This window comes from Oncorhynchus masou, chromosome 5, assembly GCF_036934945.1.
Source record: "Oncorhynchus masou masou isolate Uvic2021 chromosome 5, UVic_Omas_1.1, whole genome shotgun sequence".
NCBI lineage: Eukaryota > Metazoa > Chordata > Actinopteri > Salmoniformes > Salmonidae > Oncorhynchus > Oncorhynchus masou.
The window spans coordinates 895,825-916,968 of NC_088216.1; the positions used below are offsets into that span (position 1 = coordinate 895,825).

The window sequence follows — 21,144 nt, forward strand, 5'->3', positions numbered from 1 at the left end:
CAAATACCAGTAATATGATTACTGTTGTGGCATGTTTTGTCATTTTGTCATTTCAATTTGTCATTTTAGTACATTTTACGTTGAAGTTTTCTGCATATTGGTTATTGATTTGGACACGTTAAAACTGTGTTTTGACATTGGGCTCCTCCCACCAAGCAAGATACTTAGTTGTTGTTACCACTGGTACTTCCTGTCCTCCTAGGATTAGTGGTGCAGGTTGATGTGTGAATGATGAGGTTACAGTCTAGATGAAAACCAAGATACTTAGTTGTTGTTACCACTGATACTTCCTGTCCTCCTAGGATTAGTGGTGCAGGTTGTTGTTACCACTGGTACTTCCTGTCCTCCTAGGATTAGTGTTACAGGTTGTTGTTACCACTGATACTTCCTGTCCTCCTAGGATTAGTGGTGCAGGTTGTGGATGGTCTCTAAAAAAAACACATCTGAATTTCCACAGACTTTTTCCCATTCAGGAGCATGTTGATGGATGTGGCCCACTCTTCCAGCTGCTTTACCTCCCAGCCCATGGAAATGTCCTCTTTGATGCTGGTTAATGGTACGGCTCGGGACAGCCCGACATCGTCTGCATACCCAGGGTCCAGAGTTTCACTGAAAACAACTTTTCGGGTGGACATGTGAAGGAGAAACAGATATTGTGACACACCAGAGGTGACAAATTAACCAATTTCTAGTGACCAATTAAACACATTTCTGTGTTCATGCAAGTGACTGATTGAACAAATCCTCATTGTCAGGATATGCAATTTGGCAGTACGTCCAGACCCTTGTTTTGAGAACGAAAGATATCTCAGTTTCAAGGTCTCAGATTAGAGAGAAGAAGCCTTGTGAGCTATTGGTCTGTCACATGTTATGAACCACTATTGGTCGGTCACGTGAATGAAGCAAACGTTAATTCATTATGAATAATTAATAAGCTAAATCATACAAATATAACTTGTTTGCAGTATATGCGAGAACTAACGGGACTGCCCCTGTACAGCTCCTGACAGACATGTACTATGGTGCATTGAGTTGATTGGAACCTCTCCAGCAAGCTGACAATAAAGAATTATTGATTAACTATTGACTTTGAGTGTCCCTTTGTTGAATTTCCATGACAGTCCTTTAAATGCCTTTTGGGAAACTCCAAGAGAGCTGTCATGTGCCATTTACTGAGGAGTGGCTTCTGTCTGGCCACTCTACCATACAGGCCTGATTGGTGGAATGCTGCAGAGATGGTTGTCCTTCTGGAAGTTTATCCTAAACATGGTGGTGGCAGCATCATGCTGTAGGGGTATTTTTCAGTCAAGTTTGGCTACTTCAAGAATCTGAAATATAAAATATATTTTGTATTGTTTCACTATTATTCTACAATGTAGAAAAGAGTAAAAATAAAGAAAAACCCTTGTGTGTCCAAACTTTTGACTGGTACTGTATATGATTGGAACGTTTTGTTAAGCCAGCAGCTAGATACTTGAAATGAGACATATAATCATGACATGATTAAAAAATGCTATTCACTGACATGGATAGGTAGCTAATGAAACACCAATGGACATTTACAGTAGCTCGCTCGGCTATTCAAACTGTAACATTGGCTAGCTTTACAATACATTGGATAAATGGTCCATGGAGTTACCTCTTCATACTATCAAGATAATTCTTATTGCAGCTGAATATTGTAAGTGCACTCTAAAACATATTATTATCTAATTTCAGCCTTTGGGAGCTAGATACGTCTGTTTCTCTTCATCAGACAGCAGCTCATGTTTTCAGAAGAGGCTGAAATTAAGCATTCAGTTGTAAATAAAAGTAAATAAAAGCATTCAGTTTTACTGAAAATTAAATATAAACTCTACGTTTTACTCATCTGCGTTACCCACTCCAGTCAGCAGATGGCGGTCTGGGAATTTAAGGCGATGCTGCTGGTGTGACGTATAATGTAGTGGACGGAACGCTTCTTTCAACAGCAGCAACATTTAGTGAGACACCTCGGTAGCTTTCTTGACAAAATAAACGAACCAATAAAGATTTTTAGTGTATATTAGCCAATGTGGTTTATCCCACTCCTGTCGTCTAGTGAGTTATCCAATCATTTATTATTTACGGTGTTGTAGTTATTAGTCAGCTAGCGGTCTGGTTAAGTTAGCATTAGCCTAGCTAGCTAACATCCCCGACCATGAGTTCACTAAGCTACTCTCCTCCTGATAAAGAAGAGGAGGTCTGCTGGACGGAGAAAGAAGGTCTCGTCAAAGAGGAGGAGGAAGAGGAGGCTGTTACAATACAAAAACATGAGGATGAGGCTATCACCGTGAAGGAAGAAGAGGGAGACGCGTTCAGAGTGAAAGAGGAAGAGGATGCAGTTTTTGGAGTGAAAAGGGAGGAAGAGGAAGAAACTGGATATCTGGGCCCGGTTTCCCCAAAGCACCTTAAGGCATCTAATGATGAACTGAGCAGTAAGATGGTTTTGAGAAACCGTTCCCTGATTAACACTAGTAAGTACTGTCTTAACAACAGAGGCACAAACTCTGCGGTTGTTGAACTGATGTGTGGTGTTAAAGGGTAAATCTGTAGTTTCTACATCCATGTTTGGACTTTTAAATTATTTATTTATAGCCATTGATTCTTGAAGAATATAACACATGACTCATGAGCTTAGTTCAACTGTTTACCACATCAGAACCCCAAATAAGCTTTTTTTTACTCCAATGTTTAGAAACAATGTAAACCAACACTATCACCTCAACATGGTTAAAACTATAATGTTGATATCATGGATGGTCAGTCCTTGCATCCATAGGTCTGTCTATGAATTTGAGAGTAGTTACATTTCTCCAGCCCCATCATCATCTTATTACCAAAACAGTGGTGGAATTACAGCTGTGTTATTGTTTTGACTGCATATTGGTTGATTGATTGATGTGATTTTTTAAAGGGGCAACCCTCGGATTTAAACAGCAACAAAATGGCTGCCCAGAGACATGGTTTGGTTAACAGCTGAGGGTTGGGGGCTGGGGAAATGTTACCACTCTTAAATTCATAGTGAAATCTATTGTAGCAACCATAACCCAACACCAAGCGACCTCGTCAAGAAGTTCAGACATCTTGGCTTAACGATTATAAGGCTTGGCAGTCACTATGTATACAAGGACTGGACATCCAGAAGGTCAAAATGATAGTTTTAACCAGATTTTGAGGCTATACAGTGTTTGTTCATGAACAATCTCGTTTAACAAGCTTATGTTTTGGTTTCTGATGGGGGAAATACAATTGAATCATTGGAGGCTTTTATAAGTTCTATTCTTCAAGAATCAATGGCTATTATGATGTCATAATGATATAATGTCTGACCTCATTTCGTCGATTGTTTGATCGATCGGCTGTTGGTTGACCAATATCTTTTTGTTGAGCAGTCGCAAATATAGATATTTTTTATGGCACAATAGACACTTGTCTGATTCGCTCCTGTCTCTGTGGACTAATCCATTTGTCTGATTCGCTCCTGTCTCAGTTGACTAATCCATTTGTCTGATTCGCTCCTGTCTCAGTGGACTAATCCATTTGTCTGATTCGCTCCTGTCTCAGTGGACTAATCCATTTGTCTGATTCGCTCCTGTCTCAGTGGACTAATCCACTTGTCTGATTCGCTCCTGTCTCCGTGGACTAATCCATTGTGGAGGCTGTGGGGGTGGCACAATACAAGAAGTGGTGTGTATACTACATGCCAGGTGTAGACGACACGATTCTGTCCCTGATTTAGCTGTGTCAGACAAGTTTTTGTGATCAGGACAAAGTCCCCATGTCGTTACCTGCTCGGGGTGTGCAGCCGTCACCAACACTCATTTAATGCCGGCTGGTCAGAGAGACAATCATGTCTTTGAACCGTCCCAGATGTCCCAATAATTTCAAAACGTGTTTGATTTTTTTTGGCCCTAATCTACAATGCTTTTGTAGTGGTGAGATGTGGAACGACCAGTTTTGAGAATGGTGATCAGAAATAGCCAATGAGAGCTCACAAGAGAAGAAGCCATGGAGATGATAACATTGTATAGACTACGACTAGGGCTATTACCAATACTACTACTGATACTACTACTACAACTAGTACTAATACGACTAATACTACTGATACTACTACTACTAATACTACTACTACTGATACTACTCATACTACTGATACTACTACTACAACTAGTACTAATACGACTAATACTACTGATACTACTACTACTGATACTACTACTACAACTAGTACTAATACTACTGATACTACTACTACTAATACTACTACTACTGATACTACTACAACTAGTACTAATACTACTACTACTGATGCTACTACAACTAGTACTAATACTACTAATACTACTACTAATACTTATACTACTAGTACTACTACTACTAGTATTACTACTACTAGTAGTAGTAGTACTCCAGCAGGAGAGATGTACCATTAATTACCATAATTTGTCATCTACAATGTGTGTTTGGTGACGGTAACTCCTGTTAATGCACCCCATGTAATATTATTACAGTCTTACCATGGCAAGAGTGGACACCTTGTTTACAGAGCTTATAACCGTTGTTTGCAGAGCTTATAACCTGTTTACAGAGCTTATAACCGTTGTTTACAGAGCTTATAACCGTTGTTTACAGAGCTTATAACCTATGTTTACAGAGCTTATAACCTATGTTTACAGAGCTTATAACCTATGTTTACAGAGCTTATAACCTATGTTTACAGAGCTTATAACCTATGTTTACAGAGCTTATAACCTATGTTTACAGAGCTTATAACCTGTTTACAGAGCTTATAACCTATGTTTGCAGAGCTTATAACCTGTTTACAGAGCTTTTAACCTATGTTTACAGAGCTTATAACCTGTTTACAGATCTTATAACCTGTTTGCAGAGCTTATAACCTGTTTGCAGAGCTTATAACCGTTGTTTACAGAGCTTATAACCTATGTTTACAGAGCTTATAACCTATGTTTACAGAGCTTATAACCTATGTTTACAGAGCTTATAACCTATGTTTACAGAGCTTATAACCTATGTTTGCAGAGCTTATAACCTATGCTACACTGGTGAGAAACATGTTGGTTTATTTCATTCCATTTATTAGTTTTGTCAATTTATTTTAATTGCTTGTCGTGCTCCTGTTAATCAAGAAGTATATTTTTTCTTCACCTCAAACAGCAAGTAAACAAAGTCTGTTTTTACATCCATTGAGAATGACAATAGTTCCTCGATGTGGCAGATTTAGGTAGTTCCCTTTTAGATAAACACTGCAAAAATATATAAGTCGTCCTCTGATTCATTGGAGACATCAGAAAATAGACCAGATTACTTCCTGTCTGTGTGGATCTCACTGGCGCGTGAAACCAAGAGCATATTGGATGAATGTCATATTTCAGTCAACCAGTAAATGATACTCAAATTTTCACTGTACCCATCATGAGGTTGCTACCCATCTCAAATTAATGTTTACAACAACGTAGGGTGCACAGGTTGAGAGAAACATTTGAGTTATACCTTCTCGCATCTACGCGCTCTCCTCTCCTCTCACATTTTCGTTTGTGGACTTCAATGCATAACACATCATCTGTACGTGACCAGGATAAAAAAAAACTTTCCAAGCCAAACCATATCAAAACTGCTACACACAGCCTACATCATTGTCACCATATTAGCTAAAGTAACGTCATAGTCAACACAGCTAATAGGACTAACGCATTAGTAAACCTGCTACAATCATGCAGTAACTTTACAGTGTACAGTCAGTAAGCAGTTTAGCAGTTACACCGGCATGCCACATTGGTTTTCCTTTGTAAAATTAGAAGCTTACCTTTGATTTGGAAGAGTTCAATGTTGTGTTGGAGAATCATAGCCAGCAAGCTAACATAGTATCCCTCTGTCATAGCCAGCTAGCTAACATAGCATCCCTCTGTTATAGTCAGCTAGCTAACATAGCATCCCTCTGTTATAGCCAGCGAGCTAACATAGCTTCCCTCTGTTATAGCCAGCTAGCTAACATAGCATCCTTCTGTTATAGCCAGCTAGCTAACATAGCATCCCTCTGTTATAGTCAGCTAGCTAACATAGCATCCCTCTGTTATAGCCAGCTAGCTAACATAGCATCCCTCTGTCAGAGCCAGCTAGCTAACATAGCATCCCTCTGTTATAGCCAGCTAGCTAACATAGCATCCCTCTGTTATAGCCAGCTAGCTAACATAGCATCCCTCTGTCAGAGCCAGCTAGCTAACATAGCATCCCTCTGTTATAGCCAGCTAGCTAACATAGCATCCCTCTGTTATAGTCAGCTAGCTAACATAGCATCCCTCTGTTATAGCCAGCTAGCTAACATAGCATCCCTCTGTTATAGCCAGCTAGCTAACATAGCATCCCTCTGTTATAGCCAGCTAGCTAACATAGCATCCCTCTGTTATAGCCAGCTAGCTAACATAGCATCCCTCTGTTATAGTCAGCTAGCTAACATAGCATCCCTCTGTTATAGCCAGCTAGCTAACATAGCATCCCTCTGTTATAGCCAGCTAGCTAACATAGCATCCCTCTGTTATAGCCAGCTAGCTAACATAGCATCCCTCTGTTATAGCCAGCTAGCTAACATAGCATCCCTCTGTTATAGTCAGCTAGCTAACATAGCATCCCTCTGTTATAGCCAGCTAGCTAACATAGCATCCCTCTGTTTGAGCAGGGTGTTTCAGTAGGCTAAACTAGCTAGCTGCATTTGCTAGCTAAGTAAGTCAAACTAAAAAAAATGACACTTGCTTTTCCTTAATTTAAGAAATTAATTTGTTTTAAACTGTTGAACTATCTGTAGGTTATGTTTTCAGTACTAGATTAATTCTCTGATCCTTTGATTGCGTGGACAACATGTCAGTTCATGCTGTAAGAGCTCTGATAACTGAGGAAGTACAGTTCCCGCTCAGCCCAGTCAAAACTGTTCGCTGCTCTGGCCCCCCAATGGTGGAACAAACTCCCTCACGACGCCAGGACAGCGGAGTCAATCACCACCTTCCGGAGACACCTGAAACCCCACCTCTTTAAGGAATACCTAGGATAGGATAAAGTAATCCTTCTCACCCCCCCCCCCTTAATTGATTTAGATGCACTATTGTAAAGTGGCTGTTCCACTGGATGTCAGAAGGTGAATTCACCAATTTGTAAGTCGCTCTGGATAAGAGCGTCTGCTAAATGACTTAAATGTAAATGTAAATGTATATACAACAGAGCTCTGATTTGAACATATTTATATTCTCACTTTTGATACTTAAGTATATTTTAAACCAAATACTTTTAGACCTTTACTAGAATTTTACTGGGTGATTAGTCATTTTCTATTAAATTATCTTTACTTTTACTCAAGTATGACAATTTGGGTACTTTTTTCCAACACTGGTGCAACCCAACAGAGTGCTGTTGTGGCTACTGCCTTCATTGAAACACAGTCTTTTACATTTACATTACATTTAAGTCATTTGGCAGACGCTCTTATCCAGAGCGACTTACAAATTGGTGAATTCACCTTCTGACATCAGTGGAACAGCCACTTTACAATAGTGCATCTAAATCATTAAGGGGGGGGGTGAGAAGGATTACTTATCCTATCCTAGGTATTACTTGAAGAGGTGGGGTTTCAGGTGTCTCCGGAAGGTGGTGATTGACTCCGCTGTCCTGGCGTCGTGAGGGAGTTTGTTCCACCATTGGGGGGCCAGAGCAGCGAACAGTTTTGACTGGGCTGAGCGGGAACTGTACTTCCTCAGTGGTAGGGAGGAGAGCAGGCCAGAGGAGGATGAACGCAGTGCCCTTGTTTGGGTGTAGGGCCTGATCAGAGCCTGGAGGTACTGCGGTGCCGTTCCCCTCACAGCTCCGTAGGCAAGCACCATGGTCTTGTAGCGGATGCGAGCTTCAACTGGGGGGTGACGTGAGAGAACTTGGGAAGGTTGAACACCAGACGGGCTGCGGCGTTCTGGATGAGTTGTAGGGGTTTAATGGCACAGGCAGGGAGCCCAGCCAACAGCGAGTTGCAGTAATCCAGACGGGAGATGACAAGTGCCTGGATTAGGACCTGCGCCGCTTCCTGTGTGAGGCAGGGTCGCACTCTGCGGATGTTGTAGAGCATGAACCTACAGGAACGGGCCACCGCCTTGATGTTAGTTGAGAACGACAGGGTGTTGTCCAGGATCACGCTTTTAATACATAATTTGGTGACGCGAATATACACTGCTCAAAAAATAAAGGGAACACTTAAACAACACAATGTAACTCCAAGTCAATCACACTTCTGTGAAATCAAACTGTCCACTTAGGAAGCAACACTGATTGACAATACATTTCACATACTGTTGTGCAAATGGAATATACAACAGGTGGAAATTATTTGCAATTAGCAAGACACACCCAATAAAGGAGTGGTTCTGCAGGTGGGGACCACAGACCACTTCTCAGTTCCTATGCTTCCTGGCTGATGTTTTGGTCACTTTTGAATGCTGGCGGTGCTTTCACTCTAGTGGTAGCATGAGACTTTTAATAAATTATTTGGTGACGTGAACATATTTATCTACATGAATTATGTTATGTTCAGTTATGATCAGTTATGATCAGGGAAGAAGAAGAAAACACGCCAAAGGGAACAGTTGGTTAGGATCCCATAAGATGGCCGCTTTCCAATGCATTTCCTAATAACATTCTCTGCTAACTGTCTGAATCGCCGCATCCCCAGCCAGCCCAACCACTCACTGGACCCATATTTACTTTAATTTGATTATAGCTCCCGGTAACCTGCCTCACCCAATGTGATATGGAATCTGCTGTTATTTTACATTTTTAGAACACATTCAAGAACCTCCAGAAGCTAACCAGATAACTAGCTACAAGCTATTTAGCCATGGTTAGCCACTGCTAGCGGCTTTACCTTCTGCACAACTAGCCAGTTTTTACCTGGATAATACTCGCCAGTCCAGCTTCCCTGCCCCATCCACCGCTGGTCACTGATCACTTGGCTACATAGCTGATGCATGCTGGACTGTCCATTAATCACGGTACTCCATTCTGCTTGTTTATGTTTTATCTGTCGGCCCCAGCCACACTCAGGCTCTGTGTGTAGTTAATCCGACCCTCCCTGCCTAGTCAACGCCGTTTTATCTGCTGTTGTTGTGCTAGCTGATTAGCTGTTGTTGTCTCACCTACTGTTTTAGCTAGCTCTCCCAATTCAACACCTGTGATTACTGTATGCCTCGCTGTATGTCTCTCTCAAATGTCAATATGCCTTGTATACTGTTGTTCAGGTTAGTTATCATTGTTTTAGTTTACAATGGAGCCCCTAGTTCCACTCTTCATACCCCTGATACCCCCTTTGTCCCACCTCCCACACATGCGGTGACCTCACTCATTACAACCAGCATGTCCAGAGATACAACCTCTCTCATCATCACCCAGTGCCTGGGCTTACCTCCGCTGTACCCGCACCCCACCATACCCCTGTCTGCGCATTATGCCCTGAATATATTCTACCATGCCCAGAAATCTGCTCCTTTTATTCTCTGTCCCCAACGCTGTAGGCGACCAGTTTTGATAGCCTTTAGCCGCACCCTCATACTACACCTCCTCTGTTCCGCGGGTGATGTGGAGGTAAACCCAGGCCCTGCATGTCCCCAGGCACCCTCATTTGTTGACTTCTGTGATCGAAAAAGCCTTGGTTTCATGCATGTCAACATCAGAAGCCTCCTCCTTAAGTTTGTTTTACTCACTGCTTTAGCACACTCTGCTAACCCTGATGTCCTTGCCGTGTCTCAATCCTGGCTCAGGAAGGCCACCAAAAATTCTGAGATTTCCATACCCAACTATAACATTTTCCGTCAAGATAGAACTGCCAAGGGGGGAGGAGTTGCAGTCTACTGCAGAGATTGACATTACTTTGCAGGCTTACTTTCCAGGTCCATACCCAAAAGGTTCGAACTACTAATCTTAGAAATTACTCTCTCCAGAAATAAGTCTCTCACTGTTGCCGCCTGCTACCGACCCCCCTCAGCTTCCAGCTGTGCCCTGGACACCATTTGTGAATTGATCGCCCCCATCTAGCTTCAGAGTTTGTTCTGTTAGGTGACCTAAACTGGGATATGCTTAACACCCCAGCAGTCCTACAATCTAAGCTAGATGCCCTCAATCTCAATCCTGTGGCAGACTGCAATAGCATCGAATAGTCCCCGCAATATGCAACTGTTCAGGGAAGTCAGGAACCAATACACACAGTCAGTCAGGAAAGCTAAGGCCAGCTTCTTCAGGCAGAAATTTGCATCCTGTAGCTCCAACTCCAAAAAGTTCTGGGACACTGTGAAGTCCATGGAGAACAAGAGCACCTCCTCCCAGCTGCCCACTGCACTGAGGCTAGGTAACACGGTCACCACCGATAAATCCATGATTATCGAAAACTTCAACAAGCATTTCTCAACGGCTGGCCATGCCTTCCGCCTGGCTACTCCAACCTCGGCCAACAGCTCCGCCCCCCACGCAGCGACTCGCCCAAGCCTCTCCAGGTTCTCCTTTACCCAAATCCAGATAGCAGATGTTCTGAAAGAGCTGCAAAACCTGGACCCGTACAAATCAGCTGGGCTTGACAATCTGGACCCTCTATTTCTGAAACTATCCGCCGCCATTGTCGCAACCCCTATTACCAGCATGTTCAACCTCTCTTTCATATCGTCTGAGATCCCCAAGGATTGGAAAGCTGCCGCAGTCATCCCCCTCTTCAAAGGGGGAGACACCCTGGACCCAAACTGTTACAGACCTATATCCATCCTGCCCTGCAAATCGGGGGGCATGCTGTCCGGTCCTCTGGCAGTCTCTATGGGGGTGCCACAGGGTTCAATTCTCGGGCCGACTCTTTTCTCTGTATATATCAATGATGTTGCTCTTGCTGCAGGCGATTCCCTGATCCACCTCTACGCAGACGACACCATTCTGTATACTTCCGGCCCGTCCTTGGACACTGTGCTATCTAACCTCCAAATGAGCTTCAATGCCATACAACACTCCTTCCGTGGCCTCCAACTGCTCTTAAACGCTAGTAAAACCAAATGCATGCTTTTCAACCATTCGCTGCCTGCACCCGCACGCCTGACTAGTATCACCACCCTGGATGGTTCCGACCTTGAATATGTGGACATCTATAAGTACCTAGGTGTCTGGCTAGACTGTAAACTCTCCTTCCAGACTCATATCAAACATCTCCAATCGAAAATCAAATCTAGAGTTGGCTTTCTATTCCGCAACAAAGCCTCCTTCACTCACGCCGCCAAACTTACCCCAGTAAAACGGACTATCCTACCGATCCTCGACTTCGGCGACGTCATCTACAAAATAGCTTCCAACACTCTACTCAGCAAACTGGATGCACAGTGCCATCCAATTTGTCACTAAAGCACCTTATACCACCCACCACTGCGACTTGTATGCTCTAGTCGGCTGGCCCTCGCTACATATTCGTCGCCAGACCCACTGGTTCCAGGTCATCAACAAGTCCATGCTAGGTAAAGCTCCGCCTTATCTCAGTTCACTGGTCACGATGGCAACACCCACCCGTAGCACGCTCTCCAGCAGGTGTATCTCACTGATCGTCCCTAAAGCCAACACCTCATTTGGCCGCCTTTCGTTCCAGTTCTCTGCTGCCTGTGACTGGAACGAATTGCAAAAATCGCTGAAGTTGGAGACTTATCTCCCTCACCAACTTCAAACATCTGCTATCTGAGCAGCTAACCGATCGCTGCAGCTGTACATAGTCTTATCGGTAAATAGCCCACCCAATTTTACTTACCTCTTCCCCATACTGTTTTTATTTATTTACTTTTCTGCTCTTTTGCACACCAATATCTCTACCTGTACATGACCATCTGATCATTTATCACTCCAGTGTTAATCTGCAAAATTGTAATTATTTGCCTAACACCTCATGCCTTTTGCACACAATGTATATAGACTTATAGACTTTTTTTCTGTGTTATTGACTTGTTTATTGTTTACTCCATGTGTAACTTTGTGTTGTCTGTTCACACTGCTATGCTTTATCTTGGCCAGGTCGCAGTTGCAAATAAGAACTTGTTCTCAACTAGCCTACCTGGTTAACCTGTTGAAACTCTAGGGGCGCAATTTCATTTTTGGATGAAAAACGTTCCCGTTTTAAACAAGATATTTTGTCACAAAAAGATGCTCGACTATGCATATAATTGCTACGATTCGAAAGAAAACACTCTGACGTGTCCAGAAATACAAAGATATTTTCTATGCGTGCCCTAGAACGTGAGCTTCAGGCAAAACCAAGATGAGACGGCATCCAGGAAATGGACAGGATTTTGAGGCTCTGTTTTCCCTTGTCTCCTTATATGGCTGTGAATGCGAGAGGAATGAGAATGCCCTTTCTGTCGTTTCCCAAGGTGTCTGCAGCATTGTGACGTATTTGTAGGCAGATCATTGGAAGATTGACCATAAGAGACCACATTTACCACGTGTCCGCCCGGTGTCCTGCGCCGAAATTGGTGCGCAAAAGTCACCTGCCACTATTTTTCCAAGGGATACAGAGAGTAAAGCAAGCTTCCACGAACTGCATGTCAATGAAGAGATATGTGAAAAAACACCTTGAGGACTGATTCCAAACAACGTTTGCCATGTTTCGGTCGATATTATGTAGTTAATCCGGAAAAAGTTTTACGTTGTAGGTGACTGAATTTTCGGTTCGTTTCGGTAGCCAGACGCAATGTGGAAAACGGAACGATTTCTCCTACACACAGACGCTTTCAGGAAACACTGCGCATTTGGTATGTAACTGAGAGTCTCCTCATTGAAAACATCAGAAGCTCTTCAAAGGTAAATGATTTTATTTATTTGGTTATCTGGTTTTTGTGAAAATGTTGCGTGCTACATGTTATTCAAAATGCATTGCTAGCTTTGCATACTCTTACACAAATTAGTCAATTTCTATGGTTCAAAAGCATATTTTGAAAATCTGAGATGACAGTGTTGTTAAGAAAAGGCTAAGCTTGACAGTAGGCGCATTATTTTCATTTTATTTGCGATTTTCAGAAATCGTTAACGTTACATTATGCTAATGAGCTTCAGGCTATAACTGTATACAGGTTTTTTTCATAGCCAAACGTGAACAAAACGGAGCGATTTGTCCTACACAAATAATATTTTTTGAAAAACTGCACATTTGCTATGTAACTGAGAGTCTCCTCATTGAAAACATCCGAAGCTCTTCAAAGTTAAATGATTTTATTTATTTGGTTATCTGGTTTTTGTGAAAATGTTGCGTGCTAAATGCTACTCAAAATGCTAAGCTAGCTTAGCATACTCTTACACAAATTAGTGAATTGCTATGGTTCAAAAGCATATTTTGAAAATCTGAGATGACAGTGTTGTTAAGAAAAGGCTAAGCTTGAGAGTAGGCGCATTATTTTCATTTTATTTGCGATTTTCAGAAATCGTTAACGTTGCGTTATGCTAATGAGCCTGAGGCTTTAGTCACGATCCCGGATCCGGGATGGGGAGTTTCAAGAAGTTAAATAAAGGTGAAATAAAATTTTACAAAACAACTTCTTAAGGCTAGCCGTCCCGCTAGTGGGACACATGTCGACAACATCCAGTGAAATTGGAGGGCGCGCAATTCAAATAAATAATTGTAATATTAAACATTCATGAACATACAAGTATCTTATATAATTTAAAAGACTCAATTCTTGTTAATCCAACTGCGTTGTCCAATTTCAATAGGCTTTACAGCGAAAGCATACCATGCGATTGTCTGAGGACGGCGCTCCTCGTAAAAATTCACAAATAGCGATTTAAATAAATCACTTACTTCTGAAAATCCTCCTCTGTTTGCAATCCCAAGGGTCCCAGCTACAACATGAATGGTCGTTTTGTTAGATAAAATCCTTCTTTATATCCCAAGAAGTCAGTTTAGTTGGCGCCACTCGTTCAACATGCAAACAAAGGAATCAAAAAAGCTACCGCTAAATTTTGTTATTTATATTATAATAATATAATATTTCGCAACTACATTTCTATTTAATCCTCAGGTACCCTAAAATGTAAATAAACTATAATGTTTCATATGGAAAGCAGTATGTTCAATAGAAAGTAAAATGGGTCCTCTTCATCGCGCGACGACAGACTGATATTGTACCGGGACTCTTTGTACAAAAACTCAAAAATTCGTGCTCGTTTTTGAAGAAACAAGCCTGAAACAATGAACTAAGACCGTTGACATCTAGTGGAAGCCATTGGAATTGCAATCTGGGAGCCGGAATTACATAGGACCCATACCTTTCTATTATAAGAGCCTGGGACCTCACGACAACAAAAAATCTGGTTGTTTTTTCTTTGGATTTTTGCCTGCCATATCAATTGTGTTATAGTCTCAAACCTCAGACAAACGGCAAAGTGTTTTCTATTCAATGCTACCAAATATATGCAAACCCTTCTTCTGGGCCAATTGTAATCTACGACCTTTAGTACTTGATGTTAATAAAGTCTTTTGTTGTTGACATCTTTGTTTTGTTTTAAGCCACATTCCCATGTTCAAGCATTTCGCTACACTCGTAATTGTAATCTACTTGAAGTTAATAAAGTATTTTATTGTTGACATCTTTGTTTTTTTAAGCCTCACTGCTTTATCACATGGCCACATTCTCATGTTCCAATGTGAATTCTTTAAGAGATGGGCGGGTCTAAGGCTCTAGAGGAAGTGAAAGATGATAAATGGGCGTGAACAAAGAGCAGCACTGAAGATATACAGCAATAGACAATGTAGTAATGATAATGGTTTGCCCAATGGGGGAACCTGGTGAGATAAATACTGTCAATTTGGTGAAACTATTCCTTTTCTAAATAATATGTTCTTTAAGAAATGGGCGGGTCTAAGGCTTGAGAGGGTGTGAACAAAGAGCAGCACTGAAGATATACAGCAATAGACAATGTAGTAATGATAATGGTTTGCCCAATGGGGGAACCTGGTGAGATAAATACTGTCAATTTGGTGAAACTATTCCTTTTCTAAATAATATGTTCTTTAAGAAATGGGCGGGTCTAAGGCTTGAGAGGGTGTGAACAAAGAGCAGCACTGAATATATACAGCAATGGACAATGTAGTAATGATAATGGTTTGCCTAATGGGGGAACCTGGTGAGATAAATACTGTTCATGGTTTGGGGGAACTTGGTGAGATAAATACTGTTAATGGTTTGCCTAATGGGGGAACCTGGTGAGATAAATACTGTTAATGGTTTGCCTAATGGGGGAACCTGGTGATATAATGTTCAGAGTATCCATTAAGGCAATGTGGTGAAAGTATTCCTTTTCTAAATAATATGTTTCCCACGGATTAATGTTTTGTGAACAAAGAGCAGCACTGTAGCTGTACAACAACAGAAAAAAAGTAATCTGACACACTGCTTCGGGTTTCAGCAACTGTAATAATGTATTTATAGCCTGGAATCATCCACTATACTACTGTGGAAACAATAATACAAAACATGTCTATTGTTGCTCACTTGACTGTCTTTTTAAGATAATTGTCAAATAAGTTTGTAAAAGCACTTAAACATTCATTAAGGATGTAAATTGTTGTACGACATCATGGGGATCACCTTTTTAGCTCAAATCAACAGTGGATTTCTACTGTTGTGGGCCTTTAACCATCTGTCTGACTTTGTTGTTCACACAGGAGAAGGATGTGACTATCGTGGATCCTCTGGGGAGCCTCAACAACAGCATGATGCTGACGAGGCAGAGAAAAAATCACAATTACACCAGAGAACACACACAGGAGAGAAACATTTTAGCTGTGATGAATGTGGGAAGAGTTTTACTAAGCCAAGCAACCTGATATCACACCAGAGAACACACACAGGAGAGAAGCCTTACCACTGCTCTGGCTGCGGAAAGAGGTTCTCAAGAGCAGAGAACCTAAAAGTACACCAGAGAAGCCATACAGGAGAGAAACCTTATAGCTGCTTTGACTGTGGGAAGAGGTTTCTTTTGTCAGGACATTTAAAAGCGCACCAGAGAATACATACAGGAGAGAAACCTTATAGCTGTGATCAATGTGGGAAGAGTTTTACTCAGTCGTGCAACCTGATATCACACCAGAGAATACACACTGGAGAGAAATATCACCGCTGCTCTTATTGTGGGAAGAGATGCACCACTTTTTCAGACCTCAAAAGACATCAGAGAATCCACACAGGAGAGAAACCTTATAGCTGTGATCAATGTGGGAAGATGTTTACTCAGTCAAAGAACCTGATATCACACCAGAGAACGCATACAGAAGAGAAGCCTTACCACTGCTCTGTCTGCGGGAAGAGTTTCCACAGATCAGATTCACTAAGAAGACACCAGCGAACACACACGTGAGAACTCTCTTAGCGAGAAATCTCATAGCTGTGAACTATGTGACAAGAGATACTCTGATAAAAGATCTCTGATTAAACATCAGAAAATACATGGAGTTGTTTCATGATATCAATGAAATAATGTTACAATGTAGAATGTTTTAACATTGTAGTAGGAATGTTTTAATGATGTCACAATGTAGAATGTTTTAACATTGTAGTTGAAAAATCCAGGTTCTGAATTGAAAGAGTTAAACATACAAAGTGTTTTGTTACATTTACCCTGTTGGTGGCCCACTTGAATCAAAATGCAACACTTCAAAATGTAGTTAGCTGTTTTCTACACGATGTCCTCTAACCAGTGATGTACACATTATTCCCAGATTCCTTGTGGTTTTTGAGCTGTTAGTTTTAACAGGACATGCAACCCCCCCCCCCCCCCCCCCCATCACAAAATGTATTTCCAGGTGATATCGATATGAGTGATGACAAATAAGTGTTGCATTTCTCTTCGTTTTGGGGACCCCTAAATTTAAATGCATCACTCCAAAAATGTAGATGACTGTCTTCTGCTAATAGGCTTTTTTCCACTACTGAAGAAGCATGACTCAAATCACCTCATATTTCAAACATTCAGCCTGACAAAATATACATGTTTTATTATTCCATTGCCTTATGTTAATTGTTGCTAATACCTATTAACAAAGGGGTGAACATTTGGTTTTGATATTGAATATTACATAACATTTTCAATTCATGTAACGTTTGCAACCAACTTACAGTTTGTATAAATGTTTATAAAACAATGTAGTAAAACAAGCTTATATTGCTGGTTGGACATTACATCCTGTTCTTACTATGTTAATGTATTTTCCTTAGAATACTCATTAGTCTTTCAGTTTTTATTGTTATTCTTTAATTTGTTATCCTTATGATGGTTGTGTACTAAATATTTCAGTTAATTTCAATAAAATTCCTGTGAAGTCATTGTCTTGCATCCATGTCTGAAATGTGCTGTATAAATAAAGCTTGATTTGATTTGAACATATTGCAAAACAAAAACAAACAATGACTGACCAATCAACATACTCTTGCTAAACCAATGAACAAATATGTGCTAAAGCAACACACATCTTGGTCGATCTTAGTATGATAAACTATACATTCAGTATAGGGCTGCAGGTAGCCTAGTGGTTACAGCGTTGGGCCAGTAACCGAACGGTGTCTGGATCAAATCCCTGAGCTGACAAGTTAAAAATCTGTCGTTCTGAACAAGGCAGTTAACCCACTGTTCCCCACCTTCATTGTAAATAAGAATTTGTTTTTAACTGACTTGTTAAATGAAGTTTAAATTGAAAAAAATGAAATGTAAAAAAAAAAAAAAAAAGTGTATTTTCCACTATGTCTAAATAAATAGTGCATCCTATGTACATTTTATCACTTTTCAAATCAAATGTATTTATATAGCCCTTCTTACATCAGCTGATATCTCAAAGTGCTGTACAGAAACCCAGCCAAAAACCCCAAACAGCAAGCAATGCAGGTGTAGAAGCATGGTGGCTAGGAAAAACTCCCTAGAAAGGCCAAAGCCTAGTTCCTCTCTAGGTTTCTTCCTATGATGGGTGACCAGTCCTCTTCTGGCTGTGCCGGGTGGAGATTATAACAGAACATGGCTAAGATGTTCAAATGTTCATAAATGACCAGCATGGTCAAATAATAATAATCACAGTAGTTGTCGAGGGTGCAACAAGTCAGCACCTCAGGAGTAAATGTCAGTTGGCTTTTCTATAGCCGATCATTTTAAGAGTATCTCTACCGCTCCTGCTGTCTCCAGAGAGTTGAAAACAGCAGGTCTGGGACAGGTAGCACGTCCGGTGAACAGGTCAGGGTTCCATAGCCGCAGGCAGAACAACCAATCCAGTACATTTTTGTTGAACATTTTGAAATCGTATTGATTAATTTCGGTGGCTGGTCTCTGTCCATTTTATGCAAATAAGTACAGTACAAATTAGAAACGGACAGAGTGTTTTAATTGAATTGGTTAAGGAACACATAAGAACTGAATTCATCTAACATTTGGACCTTCAAACCTGGATCTAAATATCTGTTCCTGTCTTTGAAAGTAACAAACCAAGAACCGTGCACCCAAGGTTGACAGGAACGGTGACGAGATCCAACCGGCATTGCTTTTCTGCGAGACCAGGTCAGTAGTCTGTATTCTCGAATTTGAGGGGAATTAATTAAGATATCTATGATTTGACGTTCTAAAATGTTTCAAATGTATCAATAATAGGAGCTGCGCTATTCCAAACAGATTCTCTGGGTTTTGTATGACCAATACACATATATTGATAACTGGGCCGGTCCGAAATGACCTGAGGTAAGGTGCACTACCATAAATACAATTAGCTTCATAGATCCGGGTGCCTTGGTGGCCAGAGGGGATATTAAGTCTTCATAGATCTGCGTGCCTTGGGGGCCAGAAAGGATATTAAGTCTTAATATATCTGGGTGGCCAGAGGGGATATTAAGTCTTCATAGATCTGGGTGCCTTGGTGGCCAGAGAGGATATTAAGTCTTAATAGATCTGGGTGCCTTGGTGGCCAGAGGGGATATTAAGTCTTCATAGATCTGGGTGCCTTGGTGGCCAGAGGGGATATTAAGTCTTCATAGATCTGGGTGCCTTGGTGGCCAGAGAGGATATTAAGTCTTCATAGATCTGGGTGCCTTGGTGGCCAGAGAGGATATTAAGTCTTCATAGATCTGGGTTCCTTGGTGGCCAGAGTGGATATTAAGTCTTCATAGATCTGGGTGCCTTGGTGGCCAGAGAGGATATTAAGTCTTCATAGATCTGGGTGCCTTGGTGGCCAGAGAGGATATTAAGTCTTAATAGATCCGGGGCCTTGGTGGCCAGAGGGGATATTAAGTCTTAATAGATCTGGGTGGCCAGAAGGGATATTAAGTCTTAATAGATCTGGGTGGCCAGAAGGGATATTAAGTCTTAATAGATCTGGGTGGCCAGAAGGGATATTAAGTCTTAATAGATCTGTGTGGCCAGAAGGGATATTAAGTCTTAATAGATCTGTGTGGCCAGAGGGGATATTAAGTCTTAATAGATCCAGTTGCCTTGGTGGCCAGAGGGGATATTAAGTCTTAATAGGTCCAGGTGCCTTGGTGGCCAGGGGGTATATTAAGTCTTAATAGATTTGGGTGCCTTGGTGGCCAGAGGGGATATTAAGTCTTAATAGGTCCAGGTGCCTTGGTGGCCAGGGGGTATATTAAGTCTTAATAGATTTGGATGCCTTGGTGGCCAGAGGGGATATTAAGTCTTAATAGATCCGGGTGCCTTGGTGGCCAGAGGGTATATTAAGTCTTCATAGATCTGGGTGCCTTGGTGGCCAGAGGGGATATTAAGTCTTAATAGATCTGCGTGCCTTGGGGGCCAGAGGGGATATTAAGTCTTAATAGATCTGGGTGGAACTATTATTAAGGAACTTCCGGTTCCGGGTTGGAGCGAGCGGTCGCATCTACACTTCGGTCCGCAGGTAGTATAACTTTTCATTACATTTTCATTACATTTCATTATAGTACAACGGTTTGATTTGTCTAATCTTAGCAATTTCTTCTTAGCTAGCTACATAGCCGTCTTTGTATCAAAGATAATTGCGTAATTATCGTATTTCGTCGTCCTAACGTAGTCTACACTGCTATCTGCCCAGCAGCTAGCTAACGAATACCAGCACTGTAGAAACTATTCACTCAACTGAACGGCACGATTAGTGTAGTGTTAGCTAGCTACATAGTTGTCTTTGCTGTCTTCGTATCCAAGATAATTGTGTAGTTTAGAGTGTGTAGACTTAGAGTGATTATCTTAATTTACCGAGGTTAGCTAGCCAGCTATTTGTCGTCCTTAACGTAGGAGATACTGCTAGCTAGCTAGCCAACAGCTAGCCAATGTCTACCGAATGGAACTTCAACAACCCGGTCAACATTCCGCTTCGCTCCACAGGTAGTATCACATTTTCATTTCACTTCATTACAGTACAACGGTTTGATTTGTTTGATCGTAGCTAGCTAGCTACATAGCCGTCTTTGTATCTAAGACAATTGTGTAGTCTAGAGCGATTTTCTAGGTTAGCTAGCCAGCTATTGTCGTTCTTTTAACGTAACGTAACGTAATCAACACTGCTAGCTAGCCAGCTAGCCCCGAATAGCAGCACTGTAGAAACTATTACACTCGACGGAACGACTTGATTAGTGTAGTGTCAACAACGCAGCCACTGCCAGCTAGCCTACAAAGTCAACAACGCAGCCACTACCAGCTAGCCTACTCCAGCAGTACTGTATCATTTCAATCATTTTAGTCAATAAGATTCTTACTACGTAAGCTTAACTTTCTGAACATTCGAGACGTGTAGTCCACTTGTCATTCCAATCTCCTTTGCATTAGCGTAGCCTCTTCTGTAGCCTGTCAACTATGTGTCTATCTATCCCTGTTCTCTCCTCTCTGCACAGACCATACAAACGCTCCACACCGCGTGGCCGCGGCCACCCTAATCTGGTGGTCCCAGCGCGCACGACCCACGTGGAGTTCCAGGTCTCCGGTAGCCTCTGGAACTGCCGATCTGCGGCCAACAAGGCAGAGTTCATCTCAGCCTATGACTCCCTCCAGTCCCTCGACTTCTTGGCACTGACGGAAACATGGATCATCACAGATAACACTGCTACTCCT

General features: G+C 41.6%; 1 protein-coding gene across 1 annotated transcript; it reads left to right on the forward strand.

Moving 5' to 3' along the window:
* The first annotated feature begins 1,963 nt into the window (after window positions 1-1,963).
* On the forward strand, window positions 1,964-17,399 carry LOC135530585 (zinc finger protein 271-like). Its single transcript, XM_064958889.1, has 2 exons — window positions 1,964-2,495; window positions 15,743-17,399. The coding sequence occupies exons 1-2, from the start codon at window positions 2,180-2,182 to the stop codon at window positions 16,432-16,434; spliced, it is 1,008 nt and encodes a 335-aa protein (XP_064814961.1). The 5' UTR covers window positions 1,964-2,179; the 3' UTR covers window positions 16,435-17,399.
* Window positions 17,400-21,144: the final 3,745 nt, after the last annotated feature.

What these genes read in the sequence shown, in the direction of transcription:
- LOC135530585 (XM_064958889.1), top strand. Translation starts at nt 2,180, where the DNA reads ATGAGTTCACTAAGCTACTCTCCTCCTGATAAAGAAGAGGAGGTCTGC. An exon ending in CCGTTCCCTGATTAACACTA is followed by an intron (nt 2,496 to 15,742) that starts GTAAGTACTGTC and finishes TTGTTCACACAG; the next exon opens with GAGAAGGATGTGACTATCGT.